At 36.1% G+C, this 21,351-nt stretch overlaps 1 protein-coding gene across 1 annotated transcript in view; it reads left to right on the forward strand.

The window, feature by feature from the left end:
- The window catches only part of FAF1 (Fas associated factor 1), a 155,146-nt gene that overhangs the window by 78,034 nt on the left and 55,761 nt on the right, over positions 1-21,351 (forward strand). The window contains exons 9-12 of the mRNA XM_026853882.1: positions 15,645-15,740; positions 17,422-17,548; positions 18,490-18,553; positions 19,470-19,551. Of these exons, the coding sequence (XP_026709683.1) occupies positions 15,645-15,740; positions 17,422-17,548; positions 18,490-18,553; positions 19,470-19,551 (369 nt within the window). The remainder of the gene's footprint in view (positions 1-15,644; positions 15,741-17,421; positions 17,549-18,489; positions 18,554-19,469; positions 19,552-21,351) is intronic.

A 21,351-nucleotide genomic window follows, 5' to 3' on the forward strand; every position in this document is an offset into this window, starting at 1 on the left:
CTACCAGGAGAACTTGATCCCATTTTTGCATAACTTATTGTAATCAACCTTAGTTTTGTCTGGCAGCAAAATTTTGAGGTTACAGTTAGTAATGAATTCATTCAATAATAAGTTCTATTGTCACTGGAATTTTAAAGCATAAGGAACACCAGCAGTGCTGTAGACATAATTATTTGTCATCTTTTACTGCTTCCCTCTTTTGCAAGAGATTGACAAATCTGCTTGCTCTATTGAGGCAATGTTTTTAGCTGTTCCTGCTTTGAAACTTATAGACATGATAGTTATTTTTATTAAAAATTACATGTTCATAAAATTCATTAAAAGAAGTAGAGTTCAAAATTAGTAAAGGACTGGCTGAGACCACTACTTCTGTTTACCAGTTCAACGTTGCTTCCAATTTCTGTCTTTATATTGACAGAACCTGCAAATCAAAATGTGATAGGAATGACCATATGTATAGAGAGAAGTATCAGTAGGATAAAGTAGTCCAGATCCTGAAGTACACCATGAAACAATGTACTGGTGAAGTATATTGTATATAAATCTCCATTCCTCCTCTCTCTTCGTGCACAAGAACTGCATTGGAGGTTTTTGTTTCCCAACAGAGGCAGAAGCAGGAACAACTCTTCTTCCTGTGAGTTTATACCGAAGTAGTGGTAATCTTCAGTGGAGGGAGTTTTTGCAGGACCATCAGTGTCTTCCTTTCTCTGAAGCACCTAGCTATGGACTGTCACTAGCTGTTACAGTCACTGGACGTTGCTAGCTAACTTTGAAGTAGCCTCTTGTCTCCTTCTGCAGGTATGCAGGTTTATCCTCTGAATTCCTCTGGGCCTGATGCTCCTCTGGGCTTTCCTCCAAACCAGTTTTGCCATGTAGTAATAGCACCTTGTGTACATTAAGCTGTATCCCACATTTCATAACTGAGTGCTTTTGCCCTCAATTTTTTGAGGTCTATTGCTGGGATAACTCCCACCTAACAAGCTGGTTTGAAAATATGCTAAGAAAATTCTTTGCTGATCTAATTACAGTCAGCCAGAATTTAACCTACAACTGTATTCTGTTTAAAAGTTTTAATTCTTTACTGTTTTAGAGCTTCATCTTGGAGATCTCTTTTGTGCCTTCATCAAATACTTTATTGTCACAGAAACATCTCTGAATGATGATGATGTTTGGTGGAGCAGCCTGCAGCCTGTTTTTGCTTGAGCAGGCAGAGTTCCTCTTTCAGGTGTACTCCCACAGGGCATAAGACAGTAGGTGCTGGGGTACCTGGAGTACTCGGTGAAGAGAGAGAGATACTTCAGATTCAGTTCACAGGAGTGGTCTTATTTAGGTGCTCTAACTCACCTTGCAGAAACTGAAACATTAATTTTGGTGCCATTATAGAAAGACTACATTTACTTCTTGTGCTGCTGAGAGAAGCTAGCAAGAGCCATTATCAAAGACTCCTTTTCTCCTCAGTCATTTAATAGTAGCAGCTTCTCTTTTATTCTGTGCTCTCGGAGAGCAGAATAGGAAGTGATAATCTCCTTGGAATACAGCAGACACCTGTTTGATAAGTGGTAATTGCATTATTCCTGGAGGATTATCACAGTGGTGCTTGTTTCTTTGTAATGAAACTCCACTATAAAAGCAGAGCTTTGCTTCGCTAGAAGGTGTATGAAAATCCATTGCAACAGATTGAAGGTGTTTAGGACTCTGTAAACAGAGTTTCGCTTCAAGTGCATGGTGAGTGGGCTTGCTGTGTAATAACAGAAGAAAGCTATGTAAAATTACAGCACGGCGTTTGTTGTTTGTATGTGAGTGAGAATGTTTCCTATCGCTATAACTTCGCTTGGGGGTTGATCTAGTTGTATGCAGAGCATGATATAATAGTCTCAAATGCCTCCTTTTAAAAAAAAGTGGTATTTAAATAATGTTAAATTAGTCCATACGTGCTTAGAATGGGAGCTCATCTGGTCCTCTGTGGGGAATTTTTTGTTAAAATCCGATAAACTGTTGATAAAATGTGGAACCAAGAAAATATTAGCTGATAAATCTATTTTAGACAGATAACTAACTTCCTCTGCCAAGCAAGAGAAGAGCTCTGTTTTCAGAAGCACTTCCTGGACTGAATTCCTTTTCTGAACGTAGTTACTTGCCCAGTGGTCAAAACATAGACCTGAGACAGATTTGTAGCTCTGCAGACTTTACTTACGATATTTCATAAAGCACTTCACTTAAGCAACTCAAGCCTCCTCCTTTCTAAGAGGATACCTGAGATTTAATGCTGAACTTTCATAAAAGTAAAAGTAGCTACATGGCCTCAGCTGGATTTCAGTAGAAACTGGTCACCTTATTTTTGTTAGATGGCTAAGAAAATCCAGTCTAAAATGTTGGGAATGTTTCCTGTTTGTCTAGTCCTTTGGAGTCTCCAAATAGAAAGACATTTTATAAATGCTTAATTTTTTAGTTACTTATGTTCTTTATCTTTTCCTTGTCACACTTGAAGCTATCATACATCAACCAAGCACATTCAACACGTAGTTAATACTGAATGAATTAAATTGATGCATTTCTAGCTGCAACTGCCCCATCCCAACAACATACAATTTAAGAATACTGAAATATTATTTGGTATTAATACAATTAATTATTTCTAGTTTTGAGCCTTTTTCCTTTAATTGAAGAGGCTAGATACTCAGTACTTCTATTCTACTGATGTAAAGGGTTAAAGGCCTTTTCATATATTCCAGGTAAGAAAAACAGAAAATAAGAAACAGTCATCATTTTCAGAAGCTCGTTTTTAGAAGTCAGTAACACCATGTTTTCAAAAGGCTAACATTGCAAAAATCCACTTCCTTGGAAAGTGATATCCAGGAAGAAGAGGCAGCATAACAAGCCTATCAGTGTTTGAACCATTTGTTGGAAGCAGTGTTGCTAGCACAACTGCTTGAAGTCTGCCAAGGAATTATATAGTGCTGGAAACATATCCAGGCTCTCTTCTGTTTGCCATCCAAAGCACTGTACAATGCTGTGAAGTAAATGGCATCCCACCATAGATCAGAAACGTGCCAAGTATTTGGCTGATACTCTTTGTGAATGCAAAACAGTTCCCAAGATGTATTTGTGAATATCTGTGGGCAATATGTGATCTGGATGAATCAAAATGGTTGTTGGCTTATACTGTTGCTTATTGTTTCTTACCTTAAAAATCTGTTTAATGATTTTTTCTGTCTCTTATGAATAGTAAATAATAGCAATTTGTGATCAGACTTAGAACAATATTATTATACCCTGTTCTATGACAATTACACGTTTATGTAAAGAAAAGATCAGAAACCTAACAGTGTGTTTCGACATAGAAGCCAGCAAATTAAACAGGACAATGTTAGTACCTTGATTACTTTTCAGCCCTTACCCTGTGAAGAATTTTGAGGAGAGGAAATACAGGAAGATAGGTTAACTCTGTTTAGTGTTTTTGCAATTGTTATGAGTCTGAATCCAGGTTCAATGCAGCTGAATTGTTCACAGTTGCCATTAGAGTATCCACAGTAAGAGTAAGCGGTATCACAAAATACCGTAACCAGACTGCAGACCATGTGATGGTCCACGGAGAACTGATGGATGAGTGGATGCTGGCATTTTCCCATGTTTTCAGGTACTAGGGGGATTCTTGTCCTTTTTTCTTAGAGACCTTTTCTTTTGTTTATCTTGATACTCCTCTTATTTGGCAACATGAAATGGATTAATGCTTTGACTCCTGGTATTTATTATCACCCAAATACAGACTCTCTCTAGTTTGGAAAACGTTGGGAATCCCTGTTTATCTATGAATAACATTATTCGTCATAATAGATCATGGTTTGGTGACAGAATATTTATTTTTGGTTCCTGAGACATTGAGGAAAGTACAGTGAGTTATGACCCATTCCCGGGCATCTGTGTTTTATAGATCCATTCACACAGGTGTATTAATAAACTCACTTAACCAATTTACATGCATAAGTTTTAACCACTGAGTAATTAGTGAAAGCATTGCTGGGGAACTGGAAATTTGGGAAATGTGTCATTATTTGCATATCAGTATAAAGCAATTACTAAATTAAAGAGTGCACGTTGTGACAAACATGAAGCTCCTTTACTGTTACTTTGTCAGTGCACATTAACATCAACTTGATGTGAAAGCCTGGCTTTCTCTGCGTGAACTGAAAATCCTAAGGCAGAAGTACACAATGAATCACCCAGAGTTTGGAGGCTAGCACGCTGAATTGCCTTGGGGTTCAGACCAAGGAAAGAAAAAACTGATGTAAAAGACCATTGAAAAAACGTATCAGTGGAAAGTAATTAACTCAAGATCCACAATTAGCCTCATGGTCTATACTTAACTGTGTTCCAGGTCTTTCAGCGTTTATTTAATTCTGTTACCCTGTGTTTCAAATAGCTGCAAATGGCTTGGCAGATTTTTCATCCTTTTTAATATTTACGGGTTTTGTCTAAGAAGAATAATGAGCTCTGTAAGTGATCATGGGTATTTATTTCAGTCTCTCAAGTATATCTCTTTTAGTAGAATCTGTTGTACAAAGAAATATCATTTTCCTTTTGTTTCCTTTAAATATGTTTGTGGTTTGAAGCAACATTAAGTACTACAGTATCTGTCCTTCTGCTTTAATTCCTAACTAAGCTTAATCAAATGAGAAATAATCAAAACCAGGGATAATTTTCCCTTTCATTCAGCTAACAAACAAGAGCGATAGATTCGCAGTTATGCAGCTGGTGATTAACAGCAACCATAGCAAAAATTGGCATGTGTGCTCAGCCAGTATACCAGAGCTGTGTGTTCCCAGAGGACCGGCACAACTTTTTCTCAAGCTTGCACAGAAACTCTCGGTAGTGTTTTGTGAAGCTTGCTTTTCCGTGGTTGTCGCTGTGACTCCAGCATCCCTTATCTGGTGTCTGGCTCGAAAGACACAAGTGGCCTGCTCGCTGTGCTACGGGCTCTTCTCCAGCCTCCCTCTTCCCACCCCATGTGCTTTTTATTCACTAGTCGATTCCAGAGCATCTTCACTGTGCTGTTGCCTTCAGCACATTGTGTAAAGATCTCCCCGGGTTGTGCCTTTATGCTGCAGCAGGAGGAATAATACACGTATGTTTAATATGCAGCCGTTTGGAATAAACTGCAGAAGAATTTTTGAGAATTAAGCAAAGCAATCTCTTAATCCTAATCTAAAGAATTTATCCCCTTTTTTGACTTTATTAATATTTAATAAGACACTTCTTTCAGTTCAGACCTTTTTTAACTTTTGGATTCTGTGTTCTAACTCTAGCATTCCTTTGTGATTTTAATCTTCATTTTAGTTCAAAGATCTACCATGGGAACATCCCTGAAATCCCTGGAATGAATTTCCTACAACCTGTGTTGACAGGTTTAAATTACGCACTCTGACACTGTTCTTGTGGCTGGATTAGAAACTTTTTTTCAAGTTAAACCTGCGATAAGTAATTGTCACAGCGCGCTGGCACAATGCTAATTTGAAGTGACGTGTCCAAACTGGCCTCAGTAACATGAAGAACCCTAACAGGTGTGAGGGGTGGATCTTCCCATGGGCCCTGCTGAACTTCTAACAGGGGAAAAATAGTAGAAAAAGTGAAATGAACCTTGAATAAAGCTGTCAGCAGTAATTATCTCAACAACACTTTGTGAGGAGTTAAAATAAGCATTGCTGATTTATAACCTGAACACACTCCACCCTAGAGATTTTTTTCATCCAGTTAGTGTTTAAAAATGAAATGTTGAATACCTGTCAAGTTTGTTTTTTTTTTTAATTTTTGTATTGAAGACGCATAATGAAAATGAAGTTATTTTCCAGAGGAAGTTAATTTCAAGGGCTGTCAAATTTTTTAAACTCTTCTGTTCATTTTAATATTTGTACAATAGTTTAATAAAATAAACAAACCTAGAGCGTACTTGACTGTTTTTCCCAACTAGTGCTAATTGATGTCAGAAGACGAAGTGGCTAATGTAGAATTTTTGTTGTTGCTCAAGGAGATATAAGGGTTTACATGATAGGAGATGAGTTGTGTTTTTTTTTTTTTTTTTTTTTTAATTATGTACTGAACTTGAGTAGCAGTGTCTTGTTGACCAGTATAGATTGAAGAGAGCCCTTCAGTTCTGTATAGTAAAACTCTGAGTCTTGTAATTAATTATGTAGTACAAAAAAAGCCCTTGTTTCAGTAAATTTAAAAAAAAAATGTATTTGATAGGCTTTTTAAAAAATTGGAATATACCTTCATTTTACAGTGGGATACTTGCTTGTTGTTGCTATAATAACACTTGTTTTATGTGTACAATGTATTTCGGTATGGATAGAAGTAATTTTACAGTCTGTTACTAGTGAAAGAATTCTTGCTAGCTTCGAGAAAAGAGTAAAACATAAGATAAACAATAATTGGCAGAAAGCCTTTAATTCCTTGAAGTTTTAAACATTACTTTTAAACATTAACATGTGTGACTACTTAAATTATGTATCACTTTGACTTTGTGAAATTGTATACTGAAAACAAGATAGATTATTTAATGTATAATTATACAGCAATAAGTGATGGGTTTAGCAGTGTTGAGCACCTGTTTGTTCCCAAGGAATTTAGTGAGTGTTTGAGCACAACATGCTGCCCACACATTGTTAATAATTCTTGGTTAAACACTAAGAACTAAAGCCATGGCAAGAACAACCTAATATGAATGATCTCTCATGTCATAGCATCATTTTTCTTGGAATGATGAGACTTTGAGTATCCTCAGAAATAGTGAGTCCACCACCTCCTTCCTGCATGGTTTGGGTCTCCAACCAGTAAAGAGTGTGGAGCCATCTGATATTCTCTGGAGAACTGCAAAAAATTGCCAAAGAGTTCCCACACTCATATTTCCCCTGCTTCAGTTTTCATATTCAAGGGCTGTACTGGATGCATTTAGAAACCACTATTTTCTTCAACTGTTAGTATAATGGAAAACTTCCCACTCTTATGTTTCAAGCGTGGAAGCAAAAATTCCTCTGCCATCATTCACATGCTCTACCTTTTCGTCCCCCCTTTTATGCTTTGAGTTTTCCCATATGCCACATTAACTTCCACCTCCCTTTCACCGTACAAATATTCCTTCCTTAATGGTTTGCTCGCTTCTTTAATCTCGAAAAGGATAGGTTACAAAAGAAAAATGGAAAACTGGTGAGATGGGAGCAGCCTGAACAATGGTAAGCAGAATAACTTATTTTTCCAGGCATTTCAAATAGATTGTTTTATAATTTGTTTCTGTGTCTTTTGTTGGGGGGTAATGTTATGTTGAACTGGTCTGCAGTCCCCTAGATCACTCTTGAGGTCTGAGGCATAGGCCTGTGCTTTCATCTAGCCCTGCTGAAAAAGTATTTCTCTCTGATTTCCCATTCTGCTCAGTAGGGTAATCTTTTTGAACAGGGAACTTGTCTAGTGAGGAGAGATGACATCTGGTTAGGCTAGGAGAAATGAATTTGTTTGAATTCTTCTGAGATCTGCTCATCAAGAAGGGATTAGCCATTATGGATGTGCCTTGCAGACATCTAAACTGAAGTTCGTCTAGACCAGGCAGCAAGAGAATTTCTCACTTATCACAATGTTACCTACCCTGGCTGAATGGGTAGAGAATGGCTTGAAACTGGAGATACAGAGAGGCTCCTTTGCCGGAGCCATGCTGTTCAGCCAAGATGTAGAAAACTGATGAGTTGTTTTGTCTTATTACCTTGCTAATCCTGGTGCAATTGGGCTGTGAAAGTGTTTGATCCCCAGTACGCCACAAACTCAGCTGGTAGTACCATATGCATGTAGAATGTAATAGAAAAACCAGGACAGAAATGTTCTTAAACTTTTTGTTCCTTCTCAAACTTTATATAGTTGTCTTCAAACAAGACCAGATTTTTCTTTTTTTTTTCCTTCAAGAAAATGCATACATACAGACATCTATAGCGTCATTGGCATTGATCATACTCAGGGAATTAGCTTATGCTTTAACAGAAAGTCAGATAACAGAATACTAAGTTTAAGATGAAAACTGAAATGCTTGATAAAGCTCCTTCCTCACCCCTCTATCCTTACCCCTTCTCTTACCTGAAGAGAGAAAAAAGTCATCATAGTAATTAGTCCTACAAGAAAAAGGAGCAAATTATTATGGAAGTGAAATTTTCACAGTTGAGACACCTGCCAGTCATTGAGTATTTTGCTATGGGCACCTCTGTCTTAGGTTATTTTGAATAATTGAGTATGGCATGTTATGAAATGTACTCAGTCATGTTTGTTTCTTTATACATTAGCCATGTATCAGTGAGTAAACCAGTAAATGAAAAAGCTAAGCAACGCACATTTTGAGCACAGTGAAAGGGCTGTCACATGGAGTATTTGAACCAGGATTAGGTTTCGGTCTGTAGGCAACAGTGTGTTCATTTCTGATTAAGAATTTCTTGTGATATATATGTGTATTTATAAATCTCCACCTGGGTACTACAGCCCGATATGCAACCTCTGCAAAGAGCTCTTGTTCAAGTGGTGACCTCCTGATTTATAAATATTATTTTGGGATATCGTTTCTGTGTTTGTTAATATATTTATTTCTAACATGAAACCACAACTAGCTAATATTGACAGGCTAGTTGTGGCCAGAGTACTAAACAGCAGCCACAAATGTCTGTTAGATTTTGGAGTTGGTATGTACTGCAATAATAATTATCCAGGGTAGTTAGAAGTTTGTAGTTGTGGTAGAATTCACCTTACAGCTCTGATTCAAAGACTATTCAAGCTTATCATGAATTTCTATTCTTAATTAATTAGATAATTTTTTACTCACAGTAACTTTACAACACTTTTAATAATACTCTGAATGGTGCTCGCATACTGCTGCTGTTTCCAGTGCAAAAGAAAGGTTTTTGGGTTTCAAGATGTTGATATAATCTCTATCAAAATTTGACCTCACAGGGTGAGTAATAATATTTTTGGCATATTTTTCTGGAGATAATCTTCTTAAGCAGTGCGCTGGTTGTACAATGGTAACAGCAAAGGTATAAACCGTTCTCAAACCGATACTGAGATAAGAGAGCTACTGTAGTTACTGACTCACGGAGGTTGTTCATCCAGCTACAGTGTGCTAACAACAGATTTATCTGCAGCACAAACAGATTCTCTGTGGGCTTGATTTTTACTCTTACCAAGGGGAAAATGGGCATTGTCAGTTTTCACCAGAATTAATACTGATACCCAGAACGTTAAGTTTAAATCTGGAAGTGATTGGATGTGGTGGTCTGAAGCGATTGCATTACCGAGACAGATGGGAAAGGCACTGCACTGGGTGGAGCACCTCGTTGTCTTGGGCTAATTATAAGAGCTACAGCAAACAGAAATTAGAGATGCCAGCCTGAAAGGTTTGGGATTAGGTAATCTGAGTGTTCCTTGACTGCTTTAGATTATAAAACAACAAAAGGCTAAATTATACAATTTGTATGCGAAACATGCCCACCCCCACATTTGAATATATGCACGTTTTAATTCTATCTGTTCAACATTATAGAGTCTGAAAGGATGCATTAGAAAGCATGTACCTTCTTGTCACTCCATGTGTAACTGCTATCTTTGGGAAGGTTTCTTTCTGTGGCTTCTTCCATGCAGATGTGCTAGTGAGTGCAGCTGGAGATCTGGAACTATAATTTTACGTTAACTTTTTTCAGAATTCTAGAACTGGGGAGCAAGTTATTAAGACTTCGTTTTGCCTAATATACTACAGGCTGACCCTAAGTAGGACTGGGAATTTTTCTGCTTTTTATGGAGAGTCAAGTATTGGAAAACAAGCTTTTTTTTTTGTACACCAAAATTTTGTTTGCTTACCTTATCTCTGAGTATTAAAGTCAGAAAACGTGGATTATTTTCCCTTGCTTCAGGAGGAAATCATGCTATGAGAATTTCCTCAGTTTTCTACTGAAGTAGTTTATATACAGACAAACATAATCCTGTGTTAGAATTATGCTAATTATATCATTCGACTGATTCATAGCAGTCAAGTAATATAGAAACTAAATTTCTCTTTATGATCTTTTTAGTTTATATTAAAAATCCAGCAGGTATGTTCACTGCAAGGTTTTGTTCTGGTTTAGGTTTGCCATTGTCAGTTAATGCCTGTTGCTTCACTTGCTGTGAATGAGCAAGTGAAACCTGGCATCGCTGACTCCTTTCTTTTGCATGTGGATAAAGTGTTCTGATGCCTTGTAAGGTTTATAGTTTGAATTTCTGAGAGCAAACGATCAAAAATCTCTAGTTTATGTCCAAAAATTCATACTAGAAAATATTTTGCCATGAAAAAAGCCGCTTCAGTGAGTCAGAAATATTCTTCATTGGAATAGCTCAAACAATAACGATAGTTACCCTGTCACGGTGACTGAAATTGTTTCTCACTTTATGTGGTCTTTTAAACAGTCAGAAGCTGTTTTTTTTACAACTGACAACTACCAGGTTATACAGCTAAAGGGCTACATTTAATAACTTGCCCTGGTTAACAGGACCAGTGGTAAGTACCTGTATGTTTAGATAAATGCATTAACATACATTAAAGCAAACCAAACAAGCGGAACTCCCACACGCTCCCAAAACTCAAAACTCTCACTAGTCTTGTAGCAATCAAATACTTGATGAAGAGCACAAAATGAATATTCCTACTTTCATTAAACATTATCACTTATGCTTGCTTGTTTTCAGTGGCTCTTGTTAAAAGAGCTCCATCCTTTTAGAGAAGGGGATCCTTTGATGCAAGTATCCTGTGCACAACCTCTCAAGTCATGCCAAAGCCGGTCCATTACATATTTGTGCCTCTCATCTTCTGCAAGATGACATGTTTTGCAGGCTTGTCTTGCCTACTGCACCTGTGAAACTCTGGAATTCCTGGGGAAGTTTCCTGCTGCTGCTGACTGCAGTAGGGAGTTCGATTTGCTCTAGAGATAGCTGATAGAGAAGCTGTTCTAAAGATGACTGACTGTCTTGGCAGCAATTTGGCAGGTCATTCTCCATCTCATCCCTTTGGAAGGGCCATACTTTGCAATGATAAGCATTGGGAGGATAACAACAGCCCTAATGGATAAGTCTGTAAATTATGTGCCTCAAGGTCCTGCCTATTTTTGTACCAGAATTTATTTTCTAAAGTATGTTCTGACTTAAAATACAGGCAGCTTAGTGGCAAAAAGAGTTTTCTTAAAGTTTTATTCAGATTACTGGATTGCTAAAGAGGCTTGTGTCTGTATTTACATGGAGCAAAGAGTGAGTGTTTCCAAAATCACTGTGATAGCTGAGGACGAGGAAGAGGGGCTAGTTCTGTACAGGTTATTGCTTTAAGGTGGCCACTTTGAATGTCCAGCTATATTCTATAAGGTATTAGAAAGCTCATGCAGCTTGCCTTCATGCTTTCCTCATTAGATATGGTTGCCATCGGAAGCCGTTTTGAAGTGCTGTTTTTCTCCATCAGCATGTGGCTGAATACGAGGGAGACCAGTTTGTCATACTCAGTTATTACTTTCCTGATGCACTACACCGAGCTTATAATTTTTGTATCAGCTTTTCTCAGTGGAGAGAGTTACATAGTTCTCTGCTGCTATCATTGTTTCATGTTGCTACTGCTGTTTGTCTTTCAGATCTTCAGTGTCTCGATTAAATATCTCTGGACTGGTAGAAGGGGTTGAGTTTACTCCTTCCTTTGTCATTTCAGAAGACTGAGGCAGTGCCAACAAACTCTAGAAGATTGAAAACTCAGGAGATTATGGACTCATCATTTTTTCTATTATTCTGAGTAGTCTGAAGTTACATGCTATTAGTGATTTGTTTCACTGCAGACATATTTGTATCATGAAATATTTGAAAAAAATAGACTTTTAGATTGTTCTAAAGCATATTTCTAGAAGCTTCTACATAAAAACGATGCTTTCTAACAGGCAGAGTATTGTTCAGAGCACCCAGCCTCACTCTGGATTTGGCAAATATTTCTAGGTTGATCTGGAAAGTTCTTGGCAAAGAATCCTGCACATTTGGATAAGAAAAGATGTTGCTTAACTTTATCCCCCAATTATTATTGCTGGCTATTGAAATACAAATCATCTTACACTGAACACTTACAAATAAATTCAATGTCTTAGTATTGGAAGGCACAAGTGAACATTAGGCTTATTCCTTTTCACTCTAAATTGCAAAGTTTGGCAGCAATCTTTCTTTTAGTAATTAAAATACTATTTCAGGTGTCCTTTGTGCACTTTTAGTCCAGGTCGTACCATTACCTGTTTGGATGCCAATAGCTATCGTTTTAATGTCTGTGCTGTCTCCTAGAAGTGTTTTCCTACTGCCACTTTCCTTGGATTGTTTTGAGGCTTCAATTTTATTGTCCTTCTCCTTAAAAAAAAAAAAGCTATAGAAAGCCAAAGAGAAAGCTTTTTAAGCTTCCAGCAAGCATGACCAGTCTACACATAGTGATGGACAAGAGATCTGGCTTTTCAGTAAGTGCCCTGTGCTGCTTTTTACCGGACATTTTGCCTGTTTCTGATTCTGTTTCACTTTTCACCTTGTGGACCTTTCATCTGTGAGACCTTCTGAGTAGGGACTTTACACATGTGTGGATATACTACCTAGAAAAATGAAATAACCTTATTTATTTTTTTCTTTAATGTATTATTTATTCGATAATCTGTCGAGCTTATTATTGGTGCCAAGAGTACCGCATATGCATCTTTCACTGTCTCTTCTTGTGCACGTGAAAGCCATCCAATTCAAACTATCGTACTCACCTAATGGTGATTTTCATGGAGGGGAAAAAAAAATATTCTGAAAAGTTAGCGACTTACGAATTTTTTGCACAATCAAATAGGTTCATGAGTTGAGATTGTGGGTAATTGGGTACTCAGACTACAAACCAGCATCTTCAGTTTCAGAGTTCCTAAAATGATTTTATCCATTCCCATGGGAAGATGGTTGTGACACAGCAATCTGTGTATCTAATGTACTGTAACCCTGTTTGGGAGGAGGCAGATTAAGTACTTAGAAAGAAAAAACTCTCCAAAAGCAGCCTGACATCTAAACAGTTCTTGCCACTGAGATGCTTATGTGGCTGCTCCCATCAGTAAATTGGCCTGCATTCAAAATATTTATAGAAGTTGAGGTTTGCTGTCTATGGCACCAGACTGAGCTGCCAGAAAAGTAATCTTTTGTTTTAGTGTTGATGTTTTTGTAATTTCCAAAATAAAGATTAAACTTTTTGTGCAAGACTCTCTCTCTCTCTCTTTCTTTCTCTCTCTCTCTCTCTCTCTCTCGGACTGTCGTCTTTATTTTAGAATGAAGATAACTTAATTCTAGAAAAACATTCATGCTGCTAGATTATTGTGAAATGAAAAGCAGAGCTTCTATTTGTGCTAGCCTTTCCCTTGCAAAAACTTCTCAAAAAAAACCAAACAACCCCACCACAAAACCAAAGGGGAGGGTGATTTCTCACACAAATGTGCACCAAAACCCAACATTCCAGCGACTGTCTTCAGAGTAGGATGAAATGTGCTCTGATGTTGAAACCCTTCTGCTGTTAACTCATTTTTGAGAGACGCTTTGACACTATAATATAGGGTTGCAAATTGGAATTGCAACACCCTGCTATTGGGCCAAGTGATGAAGCAGCACAATAACTGCTTGCTTGATCTTACCACTCTTTCTTTAATGTGTATGTAAAAGATATCGGGAGCATTTCCAGGCATCTGTCAGGGTGTTTGATGCTGTTAGATAAGGAACTTCAGTCTGTGTGTGGTTAGTGTGCATCTGTGTATGTTTTACCAGTATTTTATATAGTGTGGTAACCACCGGGAGAAGTTTCAGGTTTTATAACTGTTGGCTTTTGTTTATTATTAAAAGCTTATAAAAATACTAAACTGATGGATTATGACTGAGAATACAGTTCTTATGCTCTTGTCACAGGAGTTTCATAGGTAATTGGTCTTGACCTGTATGTCGTTTCTAATATTTCACTTGCTTCAGAGTATTATTACTCACTTCCTTTAAGATGATAGCTAGGCTTTTTATGCAGCTAAATTTCTGTTTAACCTTGCTATGAGAATGTGACAGTAGGCTAGTTCAGACAGGTTAACGTTCATTTGGTAACCAGCCTGCTTAATCAGCCTGCTTCAACCTGCAGCAAATTAAATCTTTGTGAGTTCTAGCAGACAAGCAATAAAGTCATTCTGAATTATGTATAAAAATAAATGGGGTATTTTCAGTGCTCATGGCAGTAAATGAACTTTAAGGTTTATGATTTATTCTTGGATTTTTGTTGAGGGTGGCTGAAATTTATTTTACCTTAATGTTTTTACAGTCTAATTAGGATGATGCTGTATTTCTGAAATACTTAAGTGTCTCATTCTGTGCCCTGCAAAAATTGTAATCGTTTTTATAGGATCTTTTCCTGTCCTCTCCGTGCTTCTTCTGAAGGAATCATTAGAAACAATATTTCAAACATACAGCCAGAACTATCTTTCTCCATGTCACTAAGAATTGTATAGCATCAAGTATTTTGTCACTGCCAAAATGTATCAGCTATCTTTATTTAAAAGCTATTCATGTTGTAAATTTAGCCCACATGTTATCAAGATAGTGATAGCTTAAGTGATTCTGAAGATTCTACTTGTCATCAACCTCGCTTGACCAGGACTGATGTGCTTTCCAAAAGAGGGCAGAAGGCCAGTGTGTGAAGGGTGCTTGAAACGCATGGATGACACAGACGTTTATGATCATAGAAGAGTGGATAGTTGTCATTTTTAATCATATCAATTTGTACATTTTTAAATGCAACGTAGGGTCAAATCTTCAAATATTATTTATGTCTGTTTGCAGGCATCTAATAATTTTGTCTTTCAAATGACGCTGGCTTTTTTCCGTTCTCTTGTTAGTTTAAGAAGTTGAGATTTAGACATACAGCAACAGGCAAAAGCACTGTTTCTGTTGGCACTGGTTAATGAACTATCCTGTCTGTGCTGACTGTAGTTTCACCGGCACTGTTGGGTTTGTGTGTGTCCTTGTTCATATGAGAAACATGGCATGTGCCTTTGACATTAATAATGACCAAGATGTAGATGAATTATTTTTTTTTAACCATTGTGACTGTCTCTTTTACAATATTTGATGATGAACTGTTACCTTGAAAAAATATCTTGAAATATGACTTAACTGGTTTTAGTTGTAGCAGTACCTATCATCTTGACTTTAACATTTGCTTATTGACTAGGAAGGAAAAATTTACGTTTAGTTCATCAAAGCATAACACTGTAAAGGATACCGCATACAAATAATTGTTCAAACTTCAGTACCAATTTAGGAGAAAAGAACAATTCAAGACAGTTTTGAGTTTGCAGTTCCATTTAGTTTGTTTTGATACTCTGTGCATACACACCTGTAAAACTCAGTTTATGTTTCTTTGAAAATTTTTATGTAAAGAATTGTTTTAGTTTTTCAGGCTTCTTTCTTTATAATTTGTTCTGCAGTGCAGTCTTCAAACCTAAAAGCAACCTTAAAAAAAAAAACCAAAACCAAACCCAACAACCTTTAGTTGAGACAATGCCTTTAATAAATTATCATTGCTTTGTTTGTAGATGACTCTAGCTGTATCAGGACTGACTTTTCCTTGCCATCGACTTACAGTTGGAAGAAGATCTTCACCCGTACAAACAAGGGAACAGTCAGAGGAGGTGAGAACATCATCTTTATTTTGTCAGTATGCTCTAGGAATAAGCAGGGAAAGCTCATTCTGCAATAGTCACCATTCCTCCTGTTGTCAAATATGTCAGTAGAATTACATCTTAAAAGAATCAATTACAATTCCTGTAACACATAATTGTGACAAAGGAACTGGCTAAATGAGTCATTGAAGAAAAAGAGGAAAAACAAAGTAATCAAGCCACAGTAAGCGTTGAAAAATACTCCAAATTAAATAGAAGCTGGAAACATATATTTTTAGTTTTAGCAGAAGGACATGTTTGCAGACTGTTTATAGATGTTTAGAGTTTATACTCCTGTTCTGTTGTTTCTATTAATAGTTTGGGTCAAGATTTCCAATGCCTTTGTCCTTCCTCAAAATAAATTTAATATAAGCCGTTTTCCATTTTCCACACTTTTTTCTTAGCGTTTTGTTTAGAGAACTATAGCACACAAGGTTTATCTTGCTGAGCAAAAATGATGTGTTTCAACCTGTTGGCAAGACATAGCTGTGAGGTACAGTCAGGACACAAGCCTGGATATATGTGGTTGGGTAGTTGTTAAAAATTAGAGGATGGTCAGACACTGTTCTAGCTATACCTGTACCACTTACCGGGTTAAATAGATGGTTATTTTCTCCTGGGGTCTACAAGCATAACTATGTATCGTTGCTGCTTTACTTCATTCTTTCAAAATTATCCTACTGAGTTTGTTCACCTTGTAGAATTTTCTTGTTGACTAGTTCATTCAGTTCATTATTTTAAGCTCTTTATGTGTAGCTGTCATAGAGAGAGAGACCCAGCATGTTTAGAGCACTTTGCTCCTCTCGTGGTCACTTGCACGCTAGAACTGAAATCTCACGTTCCAGAACATCTTTTGTTGCACCTTCAGGGATTCATGTCGATTTTCTGGAGTATACTATCACTGTGACTTCTAGGTCAAGTGGAGCTGGAGTAGTCATTCATGAAAAGAAGTCAATTTAGAGGCAAGTCAACAGTGAATTGTTAAAACCAAGGTTTTCCTGAGCTGTTTTATGTTTCAGAGGACATGAAATCCAAAAGATCTGATTGATGGTGGGAGTTTGGAGGCACAGACGGGACCTTAGCTCCTTGACAAAAATGTTGATTTTTCTTCTTTATATTGGTGTGCCAAATAAATCAGCCTGTCATTCAACATGCAGTAGTCTGGTGTGCCAAGTTAGGACTACGGGTGCTAAATTTGTCTGTTGGAGACCGCAGTATGATAGATAGGTACCTTCCCCTCCGCCCCATGTGAGTATTGCTGAAGTAGCTTGTGTCTGGATGCCTAAAATTATTGGTAGATTGTGTGGCTTTTCCCACCCTTTCTTATGCAGTTAAACCAGCTGCAGTACTATTAAATGGAAAATAGCATTAACTTTGGATAAAATTTGCTCAACTGTGTATACAGAGACAGTTCCTTAATTATTTAATAATGCATTTTGTCACATAATATTGGTCTGTCAACAGGACTTCTGTTAAAAATTAGGTCTTACTTTTTAAAAAGCAGTCTGCAAATGCTGTATAGTAAAATAAAATGCAGTATATCAAGTGCTTTTATAGAAATGTGTATTTTTCACTGTGATTTTCATATTTCACTGGAGGTGATGTCCGTAATAGAAGCTTATGGTGGATTTTGTTTTTCGTTTTCACATAGCAATGCACTGATGTTCATATGGTTAGTGACAGTGATGGAGATGACTTTGAAGATGCTACAGAGTTTGGAGTTGACGATGGAGAAATGTTTGGAGTAGCATCATCTGCCTTGAGGAAATCGCCAATGAGTAAGAGTTGACAGTTAATTTAGAATTAACTGGTGATTGTACAGCAGTAGTGAAGGCAGAGAGGTATGATGGATCTGCATAATAAGAAACAGGAAAGTATCTTTTGATAGGAATGTTAGAATCGCTTGAATGTCATGTCTGATGGATGTGTCTAATGAAAATACTGCAAACATAATTGGCAACTTCCTTACGAAGGAAGTTTTTAAACTTATGTTTTTATCTTACAGTTGAAGAATAATAATTAAACTAAGAGAAATTATGATCTCTAACCAAATGTTCCTGTAGATAACTAGATTTCTGCTTCCGTTTTGAAAATTCTACAGATTTTCAGCATCTTGTGGTGATTAATATTTTTAGTAATTTACATTAAACAAGTTTTTCAGTGATTATTTGCCCTTGAATTATGAAAAGGTTTGAGCAGGAACAGTAAGTTACATCTTATATGAAAATCTGTATACTTCTTATTTACTTTAGGCTGTCATTAGTGTTATTACCTTAGAAGTTTTCTGACAGCAAATATATGTAAAAATATGGAAAACTTTTTGACATTTTCTATAGGAAGTTTAAAAAAAAAAAAAAAGGGAAGAACAAGATAAGAAAAGTAACTAGCAATATAGTGGGTCAAGCCTTTCAAGTTGGTCCTTTAATTTTAATGTATTAAAGTAAGTCCAGAGTGTTAACTCTGAACAAGTGGTATATCACATTACACTGGACCCGAGGATTTTACTGTTTGGAAAGCCTGAATATATTCATGAGAGAATCTGGAAATTTCATGTCGTTCCGAAGGTTCATAGTCGATAGTCTTTCATGAAATTTATATGATCTCTTGGTAACCACTTCAGTAAGCTGTCAACATGAAAAATCTATGAAGCAAGTGAGTTTGCATATTAAAATCTGTTTCTGTAAGCTTGCATTTCATTTATATTTTTCATTTTTTTAAGTGCCGGAAAATGCTGAAAATGAAGGAGATGCCTTATTACAATTTACAGCAGAGTTTTCTTCAAGGTGAGCTTAGCTTAGGCTATTAATTGTGCAATTCTTGTTACAAACAAAGTAAAACTTAGTAAATAATGAAATAAAAATAAACTAACTGTACATATTTTCTTGTGGGATCATGGGATATTTAGGCTACTCTAATTTATTTTGAGTTTAACTTTGTTAGAACTGTTTCTGAAATAAAATTATTTCTCAGTCCAAGTTAGTGACAGATTCTTGTCTTATTTGCCACTAATTAATATAATTACTTAATTATGAATTATGTCAGGGTCCAGAAGGATATTGAAGACTCTGATTATGTATAAATTTAAATATGATATACAGGAAGAGAAAAGCTGAAACTGATTAATACTGAAAAACATACAGAGTAGCATTAAGATTTTTTACAATAATAAAATGGTTGGATAAATCTCTACTTCTTAAAAAATATAAAAATGTTGCTTTTTTAAACTTGATACCACCAAATCATACTTTGTTAAACAGTTGCCATGGTTCCTCAAACAGGTAGAATCTGCAAACTAATATACTGCAAAGTGATGCAAAGTTTATATGCTTTCTGTTTTCACTCCTCTGTGATGAAATGTTCATTTATATGTATGAGATGTGTAATACAAGAACAGCCTTCAATTAACCTTTAAGAATATAATGTTATGATTGAAAAATTACGTAGAAGTTAAGGTGTCTATGTATGTAAACAGAGTCTTTACAATAAAATTTGTAAGGTAGTAGTGGGTTACTTTGAGCTTTTGAATGTTGGGAGACAGACGGCTTCTAAATATTTTCCTTCTGTCCTTTAAAAGTGTAGTACTTCATCTTTCTAAAGGTTTAGCCAATACATTATATGTTTTGAAAATATTAAGAGGTAGAATGTTGAGATTACTTATTTTTGTAATTGCTTATTAATTGGAAATTTTATCTTGAATAGATACGGTGACTGCCATCCTGTTTATTTTATCGGATCATTAGAGGCTGCTTTTCAAGAAGCCTTCTATGGGAAAGCTAGAGATGTAAGTGTGTATTAAAACTAATATAGGGGAAAATGGAAATCACTGTAAATGTTTCATCTTTATTTTAAAAAAGGTAAACTACATTTTGGAGTTACCTTGATTTCACTGTTTGCCAAGTTACACTCATCTAGTTGACTGACTAAAATACTTAGCTTGGTTGTTGAAATTACAGTGGATAACTCCGGCTTCCTAATCATTCAGGCTGTATTTTTATTGGAGTCCTTTAGTCATCAGAGCTACTCTTTTTCTTTTTTTTGTTCCCCATCCCTCTTCTTCCTGAAATAATGGTGTCCTAGCACCAGATAACACTGGCGGCGAGTCTTGTGGTTGACAAGTTCAGTGTTGCATGTTGGTAACTCCTTTGAAGGATGGCTAATGAAATTGTAAATTTAAATTGAAAGGTCTCTGAAATACAGTGCGCTTTTTATTTTCTTTGTACAGCCTTCATCTGCCAAGTAAATTCCAGTATTAAGGTTTGGTTATTTAGTTTTTCTGTACATCCAACCAGACATCTCAAGTTTCTGTTATTCCATGCACAGTTTTAAAATCAGTATTCTAATAAAATTAGAATGAGGATAGTTTATTTAAGTTTTGGTGACTTGATTCACTAAGGAGAAACCCAAACCCCTGCATAATTAAGCAAGAGATAAAGCTGAAACACAAACAAGAAAATCATGCTGTTTAAATTTACTTTTTGTTGTCTTGATAGATCTTTAATTTTAAAATGAAGAATGTTTTGGCTTCCTGTAGTTACTCATATTGGAAGAAGAGCTATGTGATGTTAGGGGCTGTTCTGCTAAGCGTGCAGTGTTATAAATCTACACTGTATAGCTTAAGTTAACATACGCTTCACATCTTGTGAGCACACTCTAAGTTTAGTATTTTCATGTCTCTGCACAAATTTCAGAGCATAAATGAAAACATAATAATTCAGTGGCAAAGTATTAATTTATAATAAATCATTAAAGTGGACCTTAATGCATTTTTAAAAGAATCCCTATTAATTCAACAAGAAAAGTGTTTAAGAAAGTTCACTTTGTGTCATCTCATCAGAAATGGTTGACAGCGTATCAGTATAATAATAGATGAGAGCCCATTAGGAGCTTTCGTAACTATTTTTTTTTTAACCTGTAAATCTGATACTAATACAGTGCAGTTTTTTAGTGCTCAAAGTACTTCTTACACTACTTGCATAACACATCTGAAATTCATGTCATCCTAAATTTCTAATATTTTGCAGTTTATTAAGACCAGTTCCTCATCAGGATAAAGTTATATATTTAGGAAAGTGTTATTTTTGTGTCTTTTTTCTTTAATATTTTTTTCTGAAAATCGCCTTAATTTTGGAAAGCTCTTCCTCCTACCCTGTGGAATGACATTAGATGATTTATAACGTTCTGGCTTTAAACGAAGATATGAGAATGTATAAGTGCCATTTAATTTTACTGCTTTTATTCCTGCTACAAACAAGTTTTTTCAGTACTGCCTCCTGGAATTCACAACTGAGGAAAGGGATACATTATTTTATATTTTTATAATTGCATTTCATAAAATAATTAAATATATATATCAGGATAAGAAAAAAGCTTTAGGAGAAATTGCAACCTGTATGTTTTGTCTTCTAATTTATACTATGGAGGGCACTTAATTTTACCAGGGCAACAGATGAGCTTCAGGCACCAGCATTCTTGACTTGAAGTGAGAAATTGAGTTCCAAGAGTAAATAAAAACAAGATTGAAGGTTTAAATCCTCTGCTAGGCTTTTTGAACTTATATACTCATTAAATGTTTATTGGAGTG

Source organism: Athene cunicularia, assembly GCF_003259725.1.
Source record: "Athene cunicularia isolate RWA chromosome 8 unlocalized genomic scaffold, athCun1 chr8_part1, whole genome shotgun sequence".
Taxonomy (NCBI): Eukaryota; Metazoa; Chordata; class Aves; order Strigiformes; family Strigidae; genus Athene; species Athene cunicularia.